At 38.2% G+C, this 19,051-nt stretch overlaps 2 protein-coding genes across 2 annotated transcripts; one reads left to right on the plus strand and one right to left on the minus strand.

The window, feature by feature from the left end:
- Positions 1-1,695: 1,695 nt before the first annotated feature.
- Positions 1,696-13,314, minus strand: LOC103714836 (GRF1-interacting factor 2-like). Its single transcript, XM_039134329.1, has 4 exons — positions 12,891-13,314; positions 9,637-9,713; positions 2,442-2,526; positions 1,696-2,360 (listed from the first exon to the last, which is right to left on the minus strand). Exons 1-4 carry the CDS (start codon positions 12,966-12,968, stop codon positions 1,947-1,949), a joined length of 654 nt encoding a protein of 217 aa, XP_038990257.1. The 5' UTR covers positions 12,969-13,314; the 3' UTR covers positions 1,696-1,946.
- Positions 13,315-16,633: 3,319 nt separating this feature from the next.
- Positions 16,634-18,465, plus strand: LOC103714833 (RING-H2 finger protein ATL3-like). Its single transcript, XM_008802259.4, has one exon. It carries the CDS (start codon positions 17,127-17,129, stop codon positions 18,051-18,053), a length of 927 nt encoding a protein of 308 aa, XP_008800481.2. The 5' UTR covers positions 16,634-17,126; the 3' UTR covers positions 18,054-18,465.
- The last annotated feature ends 586 nt before the right edge of the window (positions 18,466-19,051 follow it).

Consider the following 19,051-nt stretch of genomic DNA (forward strand, 5'->3'; position numbering starts at 1 on the left):
GAGTAACATTCGCTGTATCGGTGCCATATTAGTATAGCATTAGTATAGTATGGTACAAATATTTTTTTAGTATATCGAACGTCGGTATGCCATCCGTACCAGTACCGATACCAAATTGATACAGTATAACATGAATGGTATTATTTGGTACGGCATACTATGGGCAGGAGTTCAAATTCCAAAACAACATAACGGCTGTTGTAACCCTATTTCAGGGTTATCGTAAGCCGTGATTAAAAGAAATGTTTCAGCTGAATGAGAGAGGAGAGATAAAAAGCTGGGCCATTCTGGCTCAACTAATTGGGAAAATGGGGACAACTTTTTCAGGTAACATCCCAACATCCCCGCAGCCCTCCTTTTCCAGTCACATCCCAACATGTTGACCGTGTTGTGGTTGGAATGGTGTTTAGAATCTTCGGTATATGGCTCTACAAATTAGGATGAGAAGCCATCAAGCCAATGTTTGGCTTATTCCCACCATCTGACCTCTTTCATTTCATATTAGTCCAAAAGGGATCAACGGAAACGTTCCACATTAGCTGAGTGAGATTACCGAGCTGCACTACTCAATAAAAGATTTCTGAGCTGCTCCAGTATCGCTTTTCATGTAAAACATCTTCCCTACATTTTTATTCTCGCTCAACTCTCAGTGCCCATCTTCTTCTGCACTCACCCTACCCCATCCACGCCAGCGCCCAGCCTCGCCAATCTTATTCTGAAAAGCCCAGGCTCACCTCCATCCAAACCAGATGGATAGGGGTTGCATCTTTCACACCAAAGAAGGATTCACCTTAGCCCACACAAATGTATCCACCATTGGATCATGCAATAGCTCTAGACAGATGGATGAACGAACGAAAGAGTTTGGAGTGCTTCGACACCTGTGTAGATCTAATGGTCCGCATCACGAAAAAAGATTAATCATTTTTTTTGCACGAAAAATATAACTCGAACCCAAGTCAGAGCCGAAGCTCTTGAACAGACTGAGCCATCTCCTGGTGCTTGCATTTTCCTTTCAGAGGGCATACCTGTGGAGGTTTTCCACAAACTTTAAGAATAATTAGCTTTAAAAAAAAAAGCTCGAATCTTGAACACTTGACAACATAGACCTTCAGCGCCACATATATGATTAGGATTTTGGACATCACCTCATATGGAGCTCCAATGATGACTCCAAAATATCATGGAAATTCATCCACAGCAGACCTACAAGAGTTCCTCAACCCTTTGGATTATGATTCCATAGGTTACCCATGTTCTCCCGCACCAGAATGGAAGGATTGCATTAAAGTAGATGAAACTTCACAGTACAGGAAGGATGAACGCCTTGAGTGATGAGTCACCAGGTGCCACCACACATCTGCAACAGAGTGTGCCCCCAGACCATCTACTAGACCAAGTCATTCCGTTTTTTTCATGGTTGCTTCCATCCGTTGATTAGGGATTCACGGCCATAGCTGATTGCGGCTACATCGTTTTGCCCCTAACATCCCACAATACCATGAGATTCACAAGCTTGCATCTTCCCTTGGAAATTCAAAAGAATCACTGTAGAACCTATCAGCAGTGTGTATCCAATATCCGGATCACTGGATAACGCCACTGCAACTTAACCTGACAATCTAAATGAACAACTATGATCATCTGCTGGTTATCAACTTAACCTGTTACTTTGGTAGAATAATTAGCATGTCGCCAACAAAACTACAGATGTATAAAATCACAGAAGATATTCATCACGATACCATTCAAGTACTTATAAAAGTCAAAAGGACCAACCTGGACAACTGAAGGTTCAAAACCAAAAACATCAGTCAAGCGCATAATTACGACCATTTATCAGAAGAGGCAGAAAAGGTCACCATTGGATTGATCATTTGGTTATATATACCGTGTTTTTAAAGCTATCTTTCCAGAGCTCAAAGCTCATGGTGTCTTTAGCATCTTCAGGCCTTTTCAGCTAAGTTTGGTTCGCCATCCCTGTTTCTCCCTGTCTCTAAGTTCCTTTGGTCATCAGCAGCAGCGGCAGGTTCAGAGGCGGCACCACCTGCATCTTGCTTGCTTCCTCGGCCATCCACTGAGCTGCTAGGATTGCTGATTCCCCGTGGGAACTCAGCTAAGTTTGGAGCTGGCCGGTGGTCGGCGCTACCGCCATGAGATGGCTCAGCATGCATGGCATGCATGCCATTGGTGGCACCAGGTCTCATGCCCATATGCCCTGGAAAAGGCAGCACTTGTGGTTGGTGGTGAAGCTGCTGTTCCTGCATTTGTGGACTGAATTGCAAAGGAGCCCTGGGAGGGAACATTGGTCCCTGCTGCATGTAATGGCCTCCTTGTGGCATTGTTCCATGTGGCATCATCTGCTAGCAGAAAGGTATATGAGAGGATAAACACGAACCAGTGAAAGATATTATACTCCTACCACATGCTTTGTAACTAACCTGAGGACGAGCTGTAGGTGCCTGTGGTTGGGCATCTGCGATTGCAGCCAGATACAGCAGATTCTTTTGAAGTTGAGCTTGGTACCTGCTCCATGACCCGTACCATCATATCCACATTTACTTTAAGAGATTGAAGAAAAAAGAAAAACAAACTTGGAATAGTTTCTCAAGCAGAACATTCTCTATAAATAAGTCAATTCTGGTATCTATATCAACCGAAAACAACACTCCTAGTCGATTCAGATGCATGGATAAAAAGACTCAAGCATATAATATCTCATGAGAATCACCACACGCGTGAGGCAGAGACATATCATATCATGAATCTTCCTAGTCTTCTTTGGAACACCGTGTAGTCAAAATGTAGCAGCAGCCTAATCATGATAAAAGTAGTAGTTTAGAGATAATACATGCACAAAGAAATACAAGGCTAAAATAGACGACAAGCATAAAATAAGAGCCCTTTCAAAAATATAAGGGTGCTCAAGACGACCAAGCACCAAACATGGACTGCTAGACAACTGGATGAAACATGATAGTAAATTTTTGCAGTGAAATGAAAATGCTGCCAAGAGGGCAGGGATTGACTTTGTCGTCTTATTGCAATGCCCTGCCATATATTTTTCATGAAAGAATTTCCAGGGGTGAGTTGAAATATGACAATCAAGGAAGCCCAACGACCATGATCGAAACGTAATCAGGTCGGGTCAGAAGGTGGTCCGATTCCTCTTCATTGGTTTCAAATCCAGCCAATGAACATTTGGTTGCAGGGGAGGATAGGTAAACATCTTTCTCTCTGAAGGCGATAGGTTTCATTCCATCTTGAGTCTTCCATCCCTCCGGAGTCAACTCTGAGGAACAACGGCACACAAATATGGGCCTTCAGCCTTCTTAAATTGGCATCATGTGTAAGATATTTAGATGGTGGAGCTTCTTCCCGTCCAAGATGGGTTTGAGCCTGCAATGTTTGCAGTGAAATGAAGACACCAGGCAGGCTGGGATTGATCTTGCGAGGAACTATGAGGGCAGACAAATATGGAGGAGCTTCTTCGTGTCCAAGAAGGGCTTGAGCCGGCTCTTCAAGATGGAATTTCGAATGTCTGGATTGAGTTTGACTAGGTGGTGTTTACATATATTAGTTAAGTATGTTAGACCTGTCAAAATGGAACCAATTCCTATAGTAGTCAGATGGTTTCTTTAAAAGACTGAGGAGACACAAGTCTCATTTAATTCAAAGAGAAAAGAAGATGGCATACTGCCAACAAAATGAGCACCATCGTTAGGGAGGGAAATGGGCTCGAGCCGGCTTGAAGCCCATCTAGCTCGAAACCCATCGGGCCGGGCCAGCTTTAGGCTAGGCCCGAAAGAGTTCGAACCGGAATTGGGCTTAAATGTAGAACCCATTTGTTTTTCGGGTTGGGCTCGGGTATGTCACTGGCCCGGCCCGAGTTCAAAGCAAAGCTCGAATTTAAGCCCGAATCAATTTATTTTTGCATGTTGTTATTTAGAGAGAATAATGAGAAAATACAGAAAAAATTAAAATGAGTTTCGTTTAGGATAATGTATCATGTATCATTTACTTGTATTATAGGAGAGAACCTAATTTTTAACTAGCTCATTTTTTTATAAAACATTAAACTTCAATCGGATTCAGACTGAACCTATTTTGGCCCAAATGGGTAACTCAGGCCGGCCCAATCGAGCTCGGGCTTAGGCTTGGATTATCCAAAAAATTTCGGGCCTAAGCCCGACACGAAATCCGAAAAAAATAATCGGGCCAGGTTCAGGTAGGGGCATAGCCCAACTCGGCCAGGCCCACTTCCAGCCCTAACCACAGTTGAGGCCTGCAACTAGGCCGGATGGGACTGGGGCAAGCATGACTACGACTTGAACCCCCTAGCTCCTCCTATTTTATGGGCAACAATTTTAGACCAAACCCATTGACCAACCAGGCCAGGTCGAGTTGGGTCAATGAACAATTTTTTAGATCCAATGCATCATTTTGGCCAGGTCATATCTAGCCCAATTTGGGTCTAATGCAAGATAAGAAAAAATCGATCACTCTTTATTACATATTTAGAAGGAAAATTAATAGTTGCATGGATAACAAGTGGAAAGAACTAAAAGTAAATATTAATGTGAATTTCCACTACTAATATTGCCAACAAGAACATAGTTCAACCTTGGTTAAACCTTCAACCTACAAATAAATAGCCAGAACATCCAACCTACAACTAAATATGGCAATGGGGTGAAAGGTAGAGGTTTTAGGAATTTTAAAAATTAAAAGTTGGATACGGGTGGGCAACATCCATTCAGGTCATCTAACATAACCCATAGGGTTGGACACGAAAACATATGACCCAAATCCAACCTGATTTTTCAAGATATCCCTAGTTGGAGGCTTCCTATCAAGATATCCTAGTTGAGGCTTTGGCACCTTCAAGAAATCCATATCTGAAGAATCTACTAGTTGATGCTATGCAAATTAGGAACTTCCAAGGATAGGGCTGAAAACGGATTGGATACGAATATGGATACGAATAACAAACATATACCAAAATTAGTACCCATATTTGTTCTAAACAAATACGGAGACGAATCGGATATTAAGTATATCCATATTTATTTTAAACGATCTGGATACAAGTCGGATATTAGTTATATCCACATTTTCTTTATCCAAACACAAATATAAGTTGGATATCATTCGTATATAAATCAAATGTCAAGTATAATTCAATAATTTAAACTATATAAATGATATAATCATAAAGGATGGGTAAGAAATCCATATCAAGATTGCAAGCAATGTATAAACAAAGTAGTGGTCTAAGAAGGAATTATTAAACTTGCATATAGACCAATTTGACCAAGGGTTTGGATCACTGATCCTACCCTATTTGTATTAAAAATATATTAAAATTTAAAACTATTTAAATAAAAAATATAAAGTATTAAAAGTTTTCTATATTCAATACCATTATTATGTTTTAATTGTAGCATGAATAAAAAGATTCATGGATTATCTATTTTTAAATATTTTAAAAAAATATGAATATAGCAATATATTGAAATTATTGATTTTTGAATATTTTAAACAAAAAGGTCGTCAAAATATTATAAAAAATAAAAAAATAAAATTATTCATTTTTATTTTTTGTCAAAAGGAAGAAGATTTGAATTTTTTATGAAAATAATTAATTATTAAAATATGAAATACCATAATATATTTGAAATGACCATATTTTATAATGTGAACAAGTTTGAACAAGTATAATAAAAATTAGCTATATATTAGAAGTCAATATTGTCATAAACCTTAATATTTGTACCCAAATTCGGATTCAAAAAACAAACTGAATATTCGTATCCGTATCAGATATCCAGCAAAATTGTACGTACTATCCGAATCTATATCCAAATCCAATTAGATACAAGAATTTCTATCTGAATCCAATCCAAATTGAATATGAAAATGGATTTGGACGAATAACAAGCGACTTGTTTTTCACTCCTATCCAAGGATAAAACTTTTTTTTTAAAGAGATTTCCTAATGTGGGAAAGCCTAGAATAAGATTTTTGCCCATGGAATTTTTTTGCACTACAATTATACATGAAGTTTTACCCTTATCATAAATAGCTTGGATAAGGTTCATTGTCAAAGCAAGTGGAAAAAAGATAAGATTGACAAGAACTGGGCCAGCATGCCCAAGTTTGCCACTGAGTAGGAGTGGCACGATCTCATTGTGGGAAGTTGCTTGGCCATGTCGAGCATACTCCAACAGCCAGACAAACCAGCATCTCCACCCACTCTGCAACCTCTACCTCTGCCATCCCCTCCTCAAAAATAGCAGGTTCTTAGACAACTGATATTCTTACATATTGAAACCAAGATATTTGTTAAATTTTCTTATGTTATCTCAATTTTTTCCTATAATAGTTAATTATTCATCAGTTGTAGATTTATTCACATTATCTAAAACTAATTCAAGAAACATTTAAGTTACATATTGAAGATGTTATATATGTTAGTATCGGCGGTGTTGCTTTTGTTTTGGTTCATAGTTTTGACACTCTCATGCTTGTATTCACATGAACTAATATATCAGCTATCTAAATTTCTTTATTTTCGTTTCTTAAATTTAGGTATTTAATTTATTATCCGACTTTGGTGAATCTTCACAGTGTCTCCTAAAGTCCAATCTTTTGAATCTAGCTGAATTGTTCCCACACATCAATTTGTAACTATGGTTATTAACTATTCTGTATAAATTAGCATGCATAATGATCACTATTTTTTTTTTTTGTCCAGGCTTTGTCAAATCCTTGAGCAGTCTTGCTAGTCTAAAGGTGTCCTGCTGCATTGTTCCATGACCATATGGGAGCTCAGTTTTTCTGTCTCTAAAGCCACAATTATCAACATGTCTTAAAGCAACCACCAAAATATATACCTTCACCTCGTGTTTTCGGAGGTTCAATTTTAGTGTATAAATTCCAAAAAGAAAATTTGACCCCACATCCCAAGCTTAACTTCCAAATATGTAGCCTACCATAGATAGCAATATTTAATTTTGACACAGAAAATACTTGTCCAAACAAAAAGAATTTTAAATACATTTTTTTAAGCTTAAAATTCTATCTTCTCGTTTAATCTCAACTTAGTGATCACTTCAAACATAGTATAAATTCAATTATTGCCATCCATGTAAGATCCATATAACCTTTACTTTTTCTAACAAAAACTTTCAGATGGCTATAATTGGTATTGCAGTCAAAAACTCAGGGAATCTTATATGAAGTCTAAATTATGATCAAATCGCAAATACTTGGGTAATAAAATTAGGAAAAAAAAAAGGCACTACCACAAATAAGAAATGATATATATGAAAACAAATTGTCTTAATCTTCTGGAATGTATCTCAAAATTAGACAGGTTGTGCTTTTTAATGACCCATCCAATTCTAAACATCTTATAAAAACTCACGATAATTATTCCCAAGAAAGGGTTGAGACAGGAATGTGAGGGTTAACTCGATTGAATTACATGTCATTTTTTTCAAAAAATCTAACATGTTTTAAGATTAATTTCTACAATATTTTACTAAAACAGATTGAGATCGTATTAAATGGTATATGAATATCCACATAGTGGCAGGTTCTCTAATTCAAAGCAATTTGTCAACATGTGTGAGTCTTCATGATTATAAAAATGGCCATTTTCTTGCACATCACCTTGATAATTAAATTATCCAGCCAGTCTTTATCCATTTTTTGTATTACAGCACCAATAGTTTATAGTATAACCGAAAACTGCAGTTATTACAGAGGGAGAAAATGAAGGAGATCCTCTCATCTCCTACACAGGTAGAAATAGGATAGAGAGGAAAACAAAGTATCTGAATAAAAACTACCAAAGCTTTTCAATCAATCTCTGCAACTAACCATGATATATCTTCCAAGCCCAGACTTCTATGCTTGAAACTTCACCTACTTCTTTATCCACTCTTCTCAAGACAAACACTTTGAACATTTTTAATCCTTGGTATGAAATAAAGAATAGTTAATTGAATCAAGCAACAAACACTGGATGCCACAGCAAATCGAGCAATTAAAAAGTAAACATCCGATATTGTCATTCTCAAGCATACATATAAAATGTTTCATGCCAAACTGAGAAGGCAGGAGATAACTGATGATTAAACCTTACTAAAAAGTTTCAAACCTTAGATTTCATACAGCTAAGATCCTAAACAAAACCAAAATAAGCACATAAAAAAGTCTTCCAAAATAAGCGTATAAAAAGTTGATGAATTGGCTCTAGCGACAAGCATTAAACAAAAATCAATCATTATCCCCACAAAATTGTGAGTTTGCTCCACATCTACACTAAAATTTACCTATTCAGTATATTCTTCCGCCCAATAGAAAACTTCAAATAAACCTATGCTTGACCTCCAACCTCATACTCTACCATACTAACTTTTATAAGATCCATTCTTTTTATGATTAGTAGTACGGAAGACGATAGTTTAAATTCATCTATTTCTTTCTCATTTGAGATCCATATAACCTTTTCTTTCTTTCTCTTTTTCTTCCATTTTTTTCTTTAAGATGACTTTTACTGGCAGTACAATTATAAATTGATAGACTCTTGTAGGAAGTCATGGATTTAATCAACAAATATCTGAATAAATTAAATAAAAGATGGGAAGAAAAAATTGATAAGCTATTGTTAAGTCAATCATCTCGCTATATATGTAAGGTGGATATTGCACTTAAAGTGTATGTTCCGAAACTTGTTGACACAGAAGGCTCATAAAATATGTGTAACACTTCTTCCCACAAATGAGAAAAGCCCTGGAAACTACCATAGCATCCAATAATAAGGAAAGGCAACAGCTTTCATCTTAGGTATTAAACCAAGTTGCAATATGTAAAACAACGAACTGATGTATAACATTTTTATGTGGTTAGGGGTGAAACATGGACTAGATAATATCCATGTTATATTTGAATCTATCCGTTTTTGGACACAAATTTCAGCATCCGACTAATATCCATATCCGTGTCCATATCCGTCAAAGAAAAATCGATCTCCATGTCTATTTGAATAATCCAATTCTATTTGCAATCCTATTTAGTCTTATATAGTTCTCATAAATTTTAAAGGAAAATAAATGAGAATATTAACATGTACCTTACTTAATTTACCTTCCATACAATAATATTTTCGATTTGGTGGTTCATAAAGTTTAACTATCTCTTTTATATCCATTTATTATTTGTACTTTCAACATCCACTTTGTTTTTGTATCTGTCTAAAACAAATATGGATATAAATTTTAGCATCTGATTAATATTCATATCTGTATCCGTATCCATATTCTTCAACTAAAAATAGACACTGATATGGATATACTGATATTCAATCCGATTCCAGCTCTATCTATGATGTTTGTATCTCATTCTGACTAGCACCATAGTGAAGCATGCTTACATGTTACATTATTTATAAAATTCAGTTTACTGAAATTTTGGTTGTCAATGATCATATAAAGATATAGTCATGATTTGATAAAAATTGAGATTCATGAGAAGATTGTGTATTTGTGTGCAAGAGAGAGAGAGAAAAAAAACTAGTCTAAGGCTGAAAACATTCCAAGTGTAAAATTGTGTTAAACAATCACTTACTGAGCGCATTCTGTTAGCTTCCCCAGATTTTGATTATCCAGGATTGCCAAAATCAGCTGCTTGTTTTCATCCAGGTACTGCATCAAATACAAAACAGTAGTGGATTAGGCTAAATTTTTTCTTCCCCACTCCGATCAACTTCAATTGGATGCAGGGATTAAGCGCATGATAGATTTGATTGCATGATAATACAGGGCAAAACAACAATGGCATAACAGAAAGACGTGATTTTATTAATGGAAGGAAGGAAGACAAAATATGACAATTAACATAGGCATTAACTAATTGAATCTAGAGAAGAAGGACTATATTATTGTTACACAGATCAAAGAGCGCATATATATTAACTATATCCAAAACCAACAAGTGCCAACCCACTGTTTGGGCCCATTACAAATCTTAATTCAGTCATCCTCTTACTTGAGGCCATATCTCTTACCCACTTATATAAAAATTTAAGAAATAGAGAAACAAAGAAGTAGCATAATTTGACCAAATGCTTCAACTAGTCCTGATATCATCAGTGCCTACTTCATCTTAATTTTGGTTCATACGATATGTGGTTTTTCACAATCTAACTTAACCAAATGCTCACATTTTAAAATCCATTCTAATGGATCAAAAAATACAAACTTTTGTAGGATTTTCTGTTGTAAATATGATAAAGGCATGTCACCACAGCACTAGAACTGAATAACTATTTCAGGTTTTAGGGAAGTTAGATGCCAAAAAGAAAATGAAAGAATATGAAGGAGCAAACAAGAAAAAGCCAAACAGGAAGAGAAAGATGTGCTGGTGGTGGGCATCCAGATGTAGGTTATCCTTTTTTTTGGGGGGTAGTCATATGCTCAACCTGATGTTTTTTATACCAGAGATCACAGTTTTCTTAAATCTACGATCGCTATTGCACTCTAACATTATATTTGGTTCATGAGAATGAAATAAAACAAAAATAGGAATCATAATGGAACAGTTAAGGAGTACAGGGAATCATAATTGTCATTCTTATTCTATTTTTTGAGCACAAAATGAAGGATTGAATGGAAAGGGTATAATAAGTCAGTTCTAACATTTAATCTAGCTAATTATATTTTAGAATAAATTTAACTTTATATTATTTTTACTAAATTCTTGACCAAGGAATAGCATCAAATTTTAGAATAACAAGCATCATAATTGCTTTGGGATGTGGTTTAGTTCCAATGCATAGCGGAAATAGTGTTTCCACACCCCAATCCTGTGATTCATGCGCAGCACGTGGGGCCCAAACTGCTGCAATGACACACAAATCTCAAGGAGGACAATGGACAAGATTGGGGTGTAGTGGATATTTCTGTTGTGCAGCAGACCTAATCTGCACTCTTGTTTTGGAGGCTTCTGTTATTATAATGGACTTCAATGTAACAGTCATTATAATGTTATAACGGCCATTACAATTTTCACAATTCATCTTAATAGAGCAACATCTTTTAATTTCAAATGTTAACAAAATTTTCATTTCTATTTTATACCCAAGATGCCGCTAAGTGATTTATACCAAATATGTTATTTATTTTCATTTTATACAACAAATATAAATAATTAGTTCATAGCAAGAATGTCATTCATTTTCACTCCTATGAGAATTATCATCCCTCCCAAGCAGAATCACATGTCCTTTATTCAAGAGAACGGTAATTCCAAAGGTGTGATGATTTAGTTGTTGCACAAACCAAAAATTGGAATGAGGTAAAGCTAGAATCCGCATTTTACTCCAGCCCTCCTTCCTTGAAACAAAAGTAGCACAAACGAAGAGATGACCAAATCCTTTCTTAGGATGGATGCTGGGGATTGCGAACTTCTAAGGTTATTAATAAATTAGTGGTGATTATATAAACATTTGGAGATAGGACCTTTTCTTTTCATGTGATTTCCCTATGTCTGCTTTCTTTTCTTTTACTTTACATATCGAACCTTATACATCCAAAATTAGAACAAATCTGTTCATATTACCCTTTCTTTTTTCACAACGGTTCTAATATACCTCTATTGTTCCAAGCCCCTTTTTAACAAAGTCTAGGATCTGCAATACATATAATTAAGTTTCTTCAGCTATGAGCCTAATTGTGCAATTCAAATATGTTATATCACAGTTTAGAGACAGTCAACCAGCAAAATATATCTTAATAACCTTCCGCATAAAATTTTTATCCCCTGGAACTTCTCAAAGGTTTTAAAGTATATTCCCCTTCAATCAAAAATAATTCATCCCCCTTACTTTTATCCCAAATTTGATTACCCCACCAACACAGGTCATAACATCCCAAAGTACAGCAAGCCGTAACTCAAGTAATTCAATCCATTACTAAATCTGAACATTCCTTATCTATGTTACAATTATAAAGCAAATTTCGGTGTTTGGGCATGTTGGTTTTGCCAATGGTTAAAAATAATAGTCATGAAACACGAAAATCTAAAAACATGACAAGTTTTGGTACGGGTATTTTTGTACAGAACATAAAAAGTATTCGTACAGTATTTCTGTAATCCCCCAAATTCAGGCTTCTCTTGTCTCTCTATCACTTTTCCCAGAAGGCAGTTTGATGAAAAAAAAGGAATATCCTTCCCCTGTTTAAAATGTCCAACTTAATTCCCTGCATCAACTATTCTACAATCATCAAGTCATTTTTAATTGAGAGGGCCGCAACATGTGCCCAAGAGTGTAACTGAAACTTCAAAGGTGATTTCAAAAAAATAAAAAATAAAAAAATAAAAAAAAAAAATCAAAGGTGGCTTCAGAGCCTAAACGCCTATTTCGCCACAGCAATTCATCAAGAAACCTGAATCATGGCCTTTTCTAGTATGCTCAGGGCACGTATGGCATTCATTTTCCATTTAAAACATGTACTTCTCGAGGACAAGTAGCAATTCAATTAAAAAAGACCTGGGCACAGACAGTACGAGTTCATCAGAAACCAATCGGAGTTAAGATAATTTTTAACAAAACCAATGACTCGATTAAGCATAAAAGTCTCAACAAAATCGACATCATTCCACGCGGTATATGTACAAACACGAACCCTAGTTAATTTTATAAGCATAATATATGGTTCAAATCATCAAAAAGGAAAAATAAAATCAAAGAGAGGGCATCAAACCATAACCCCTAGCGGTAGCTGGCACGTACGCAGAAAAAAAAAAAAAAGGATTCGTAATAAATCAAGAAGATAGGAGTGTCGAGGAGGGGAAATGGGAGGTAGGAATAAATGGAATACCTTCTGAATCTGTTCGGTGGTGATGTTCTTGGCGGACATCGGAGGCATGGGAGCCATCGGATGCGAAGGTTGCTGCATGCTTTATCCCACCTCTCTCTCTCTCTCTCTCTCTCTCTCTCTCTCTCTCTCTCTCTCTCTCTCTCTGTTTTCTGATACCTATTCTCCCTTGCTATTCTATGTATCTATATCCAGGATATCTTCCTAGAGGAAGGATGGAAGGTCTTCTTTATCGAGGGATAGAAGGGAAAAGAAAGAAATGGCGGCAGAACAAGGGAAGAAAGGTCGAGAGAATGGAGAAGAAGGGAAGAGAGGAGCAGACCAAGTAAGATTCTTTGGTCCGAGCGATGAATTGAATAGGTGCGGTTGACGACGCGGTCGCTTGTTTTAAAGCCTGAGTCAAGGGCAGATGGAATTCATGGAGCTGGACCGAGAACCGACGAGATGGGAACGGTGCAGCCCTCCTAAGCCGATATCAGGTTCTTAAAAAATAAATAAATAAATAAATAAATAAACTTATGGAGATGTTTGGATCGGACCGGATCGGATCGAACATCTTTCAAATTGAGCCGGATCATATGGACAATCCGAGTCAAATTCATAAGTAAGTATGTAATTAGTAATTAATTATAAATGTATTTTAAAAATAATTGAAATTTAAAAAAAAAATCAACTTAAATGTAAAATTTCATCAAAGATTTTAACTTCACCCAAGAAGTTGATCATTCCCTTCATCCTAAGTTTTCTCAATTCGTAGAATATAACCTTATTTATATTAATCTTTCTGTTTTCCTCAAAAATCTTATCTCCTCTAATCTATTTTCACTTAATTGTTTTTAAATATTTATTATTTGTTTTTGGAGGGTCCTTTATTTTTAAAATATTATCAAGTATATCAATACATACTTTTAAAAAACATAGTTTGTAAACTTGGAATCTTCCTAATTGCTATGTGGGTCGAGATAATCAAGATTTAAATACCTTGCTCCTAGGGATGCAGACTAATCAACTTCCCCACGAGCAGCTCAGGCTTCATTCAATAACAGATTCGTTCAAAGTTCGTTAGTAGAATGCCCCCCAAAAAAAAACCCGAACAGAAAGTACCAAAAACTAAAGAAGTTGGTTGGTAAAAAAGGAGTCCAACTCAAGTAATTGGGTTAATGCCAGCTTAAACTCTTAATCAATTCTATCAGCCAAGCCAAGCAGCTCAAAGCTTAGCTGGGATAATTTGCAGCGTTACTTTTTTTTTTTTTTTTTGGTAAATGAATAGGAGGGGAGAGGGAGGGATTAGCCCACCCACGTAGCAGCCCCATTACTAGGCCCTCCTTCAACTAGGGAATGTTCGATACAGGTCGCAGGTTTCGCGTGCCTTCCCCGACCCGTGGGCTCACCCCACTGGGTTCACCACCTCACGTGTGGGTACGTTACCCCAGTGCCACCATGGTACAAGTGGAAGAAAAGCGTAACCGCCAACAAGCCAGCCGGGCATAGGGCATCCGGTCCCCTCATTTAATCGACGCCCGCGCGTTTCGAACCCGGGCAACTTGGGCAGAATTATCGCCCCCTTACCACCAGGCTACTACCTTGGTGGCAATTGTAGCGTTACTTCACTCTCCTAGACTCCCACTGATACTTGAGACTAGACAACAACTTGTCTGTAAGACCCAGTCAACTGGGCCCGGTCAACTTGACCGGCCCAGTCCTTTTGGCCAGACCAAAAAAAAAAAATCGGCATGTGTTATGCACATGCCTTCCGATGAGAGTCTTCTTCCTCCACGAGATAACTGAATAGAATCCGACTCTAAGCCAGATTCCGGTCAAGACCAATTCTATTTAGAAACTCTCCCTAACTCTTCTCTCACACTCGTTGGAGATCCAGGCCTGAACAGAGCTCTTTGCTGAAGATTGTTTTGTTTTTTCTCTCTGAACACCAGTTGCTATCAATGCTATTATCACTGCCATTCACCGCCGGAAATTAGGTAAGGTCTCGGGTTTGATCTACATTCTCCTCTTTCTTTTGAACTCCTTAGAGCCTTGATTCTAACCGGTGATCGTCGAATTTGGAGAAAAAAAGGAGATGCTATGCCTCCCCCATTTTCGGAAAACTAATCTCTTTCTCTTTCGATTCCGGTTGTTTCTTGTGGTGGCTTATAGCCTTGGTTGGAGTTCCGACTGCTGGGACATATTGATTCCTTGAGATAAGGGAGTGGAACCCCTATTTTAGGAGGATTTTCCCTCATCGCTAGTTGCCATCGACCGCTATCCACAATGGCCGACCGTGGGTCCCTAACCCCGAGCACCACCTGCAGCTACCGTCTTCCTTCCTCTTTATTGGTTAGAGAGAAGCTTTCTTTTATCTCTTTTCTCTCTCTTCCCCATTCTTTCTCTCTCTTATTTATCTCTTTGTTTGGACTCTCTCTTTAGGGTTGTTGGACCCTGCTTCTCAATGATTTTTGGATTGACCTTGGTGAATGGTCCTGAATCTAGGGTCGTCGGGCGGCAAGCCAGCCCCACCCTGGCCCTTGCCAAACACTGTTATATTTGATCACCTCTTATCTTTGTTGAATCATCCGTGCCCTAATCTGAGCATAATTCGATGAAATCACCTTGATTAGACAATGGGATGTCCGGCACTCCTGCTTGGTCAGCCAGTGAGAATGTTGGAATTTAGAATTTCTATGTTTAAAATAATTATAATAAAATTTTAATAAAAAATATAATTTTGGAATATTAGTCTCTAAGAAGGATTTTTGGAATTAATTGGATCTATTAGTTGGACTGCATTCGTAAGGTAAGTAATGTAATCCATTTTCTAGATTTATCAATAAATTGTAAATATTTTATGAATCAAATTATTCTTGATTTATGAATTTGATGCATGGTGTTTTAATATTTATATGTTTTTTAGAATATTGTATGATTCTTCGTTAAACGTATTGGTTTTGATAAAGATTGTGTTTGATTGATGTTGATATCGCATCTTATGATTTGGAATATTAAATATGTTTTGAGAAAAAAAAAGTTTTGAATTGAATCAGATTTGGACTCACAGCCTAATTATATTTTGAATCCTTACAAGTGGGGGTTGTACGTTGGCACTTCGATACTCTACTAGTAGAGATTATACGTTGGCATTTAGATATTCTGCCAGTGAGGATTGTACGTTGGCACTTAGATACTCTGCCAGTGGGAGTTGTATGCTGGCACTTCGATAACTTACCAGTATGGATTGTATGTGGGCACTTCGATACCCTGTCAGTAAATATTGTACGTTGGTATTTTAATACCTTGTTATTGAGGATTACGCGGTGGCACTTTAATGTGAAGGCGATTAGAGACAAAATTTTAATAACTTTGTTTAGATTAGATTTTATTTTAAAGTTGATGCAAATTTTTAAAATATTATTAGCTTTACGAAACTTTTAATTTTATTATTTAATTAAAATTGAAATATTTTTATTTAAATTATTTTTATTATCTGATTATGATATTATGATGAGATATTTTGTACGTTTATAAAAAAGAAAATTTTCTAGGGATGTGCAGCGATTTTTAAAACTTCTGACTTGCGATCTCGGATTAAAAGTATGGTATTGTCTGTCTCCTAATTTTCATCGTTTTAATCTTTAGTACCTCATTGCCGCCGCCACCATCCCCAACGTCACCGCTGCTGCCCCCACATACATTGAATGATGGGGGCGAGAGATGATTGGGTCGGTCCGCACTCAAGCCAGCTGTTCGGCACATTTAGATCGGAAGGCTGGATCCCATTTAGAACCAGGTGCTGCCCGTTCAATTTCCAGGTCCAGCTGAAACCAGAAACCATCTTGACTCCGTGCAGTCCCCAGATTCTCCAGAAAGCAGTGCGCCGCCGTTGGTATAGCAACCTCAGGCCCGTCCCAAAGATACTTCCAAGAGAAGCCGCATTCTTATCAGCCGCGACAGCCCTTCGAGCATTTCAATCCTCCGACCCGTACAACGATCTCGGACAAACCGCACCATTTCTGTCCCTTTCGATCTCAATTTAGTACACCGTCCTCTCCTTTCCCGAAATTTCCATGTACTAGTTAACTATTCCTCCCACTTTATATAACCTCAGAGACCCAACTCCTCCCCATCCTTCTCCCTCTTCCTCTCCCCTCCCCACTCTATAACTTCTGTACATTTTCTTTTGAGTTAGGGAGAGTTTTTAGTATACAAATTCTTCCAAGAATCCAAAATTCAATTTTTTCGAAGACGATGTCGCAGCCAGAGCAGGCAGCGAAGAGCAGCAGCGGGCTGTCCCCGACGGTGACCACCGAGATCATGGTGGCCGCGGTGGTAGTCATCTTCATGGCCTTCCTCTTCGTCTTCTTCTTCTACCTCCGCGCCAAGCGCTACTGGGGCGCCAACCCCACCTTTGGCCGCCCCCGCCCCGCCTTCGCCGACGAAGCTGCGGTCCCCCGGCGGACTGTCGATCCCGCCACAGTCAAAGCCCTGCCTTCCCTGGTGTTCCGGCCGGAGGAATTCAAGGAGGGCCTCGAGTGCGCCGTCTGCCTCTCGGAGCTGGCGGAGGGTGAGGAGGCCCGGTTGCTCCCCAATTGCAAGCATGGCTTCCATTTGGAGTGCATTGATATGTGGTTACACTCTCACTCCACCTGCCCGCTCTGCCGCTGCCCGCTTGTCGCCGAGGTAAAGCCGGAGAGTGCTGATTCTGCTGTCGAATTGGCGGAAGTTTCTCCGGTGGAGGCGGCGTTGGCGGATGGCCGGTTGCCGGAGTCGCCAACTTTCCCGACGAATGTGCTGTTCTGGGGATCCCAGGAGCAAGTCAGTACTGGAGGATTGGGGGCGGCTGTGGCGGCGGGCTCCTGCGAAGGGAGTTCGAGTTCTGTCAGCACTTCGTCAGGGAAGCCTGAGGGGATGCTGGTGATGGAGATACCAAGACGAGTGATGGAGGGATACCAATCTCCGGTTTTGCCGCTGCCATTAAATAGGCTACCCTTGGATGAGATTAAGTCTCCAACATCGGCGAGGTTGAGATCGCTGAGAAGGCTGTTGAGCCGAGGGAATTGCGGGATTGGTTCTCCCTGCAGCCCCAGAGGAAGTGATATTGAGCAGGGAGTAGCAGGCCTTGGAGTTACAGTAGGTGGTGATCTTCAGATTCCGAAAACATCAACGAGTTCGTAAACAGGTTTCATGAATTGCTTTTGGAAATCGAGAATTATTGGAGTGGAACAAAATCTGGAGTAACAAAAATATTGATAGCAGCTTGAAAAGTCATGGATTTCGGCTCTTGAGATGAAGTGGTAGCTTGGGAAGTATTAGAGATCATTTTTTCCTGTGCTTGCTTGACAAGATGAAGAAGACTGAGAAGCTCGTCTGCCAAAGAATTTGTACAGATAGGAATTAGTTTTCATTAGATCCAATTCAGAAATCCATCTCATGGTCCGTAGAGAGTCACTCACTGTTGAGAGTCTATAGTGTATCTTGGATATTCAAATCAATTGATGCTTTTGGAGTTTGGGAGAAAATGTATTTTCTTTAAATGTATCTTGGATATTCAAATCAATTGATTTAATTCCATCATTACAATGTCTTATATTGGATTCTTTGTTTGCCAGGTTTTCAGTATCCATGCTATTGTTCTTACTATCTGTTATTCTGATTCATATACTTGCTGCATTGATTGATACAATGAGCATGATACCCTTGATCTTTCTTGCTGTTGAGATGGTTTTGTCTGGAAGGATGTGTTGTTGTTAAAAACTCAAGTGACTTGTTTTGCTTGGTTGCGATGCTTGTAGATACCACTTGAAGAAGCGCACTAGAATTTGTTTTGCTATTCTCTCACTATTGGCTTCATGCTTGAGAGTAACTTTCCAACACGCCTCTACCAAACAGAGCACTGAAACCTCTCACTACATGAAAGTGACACAAAAGCACAAAGCACACAAGGAATGAGTATTAACATTGTTCGACTCACTGCTTATAATGGTTCACTTCTCTTTTCGGATATCCCCGGGATTGGTTGGTGCTGATGCTGCATTATTCCAAAAATGGTTCGTTAGAAGGGAATGGAAGAGATTGCGTTGGAGTTACGATTAGATATTATGTATACAAGCCTAGCGAAAGTTGGATTTTTGTCTCCTCTGTATTCTCTTATCTTTCTTGATCTTATGGGCTGC

This window comes from Phoenix dactylifera, chromosome 15 (assembly GCF_009389715.1).
Source record: "Phoenix dactylifera cultivar Barhee BC4 chromosome 15, palm_55x_up_171113_PBpolish2nd_filt_p, whole genome shotgun sequence".
Taxonomy (NCBI): domain Eukaryota; kingdom Viridiplantae; phylum Streptophyta; class Magnoliopsida; order Arecales; family Arecaceae; genus Phoenix; species Phoenix dactylifera.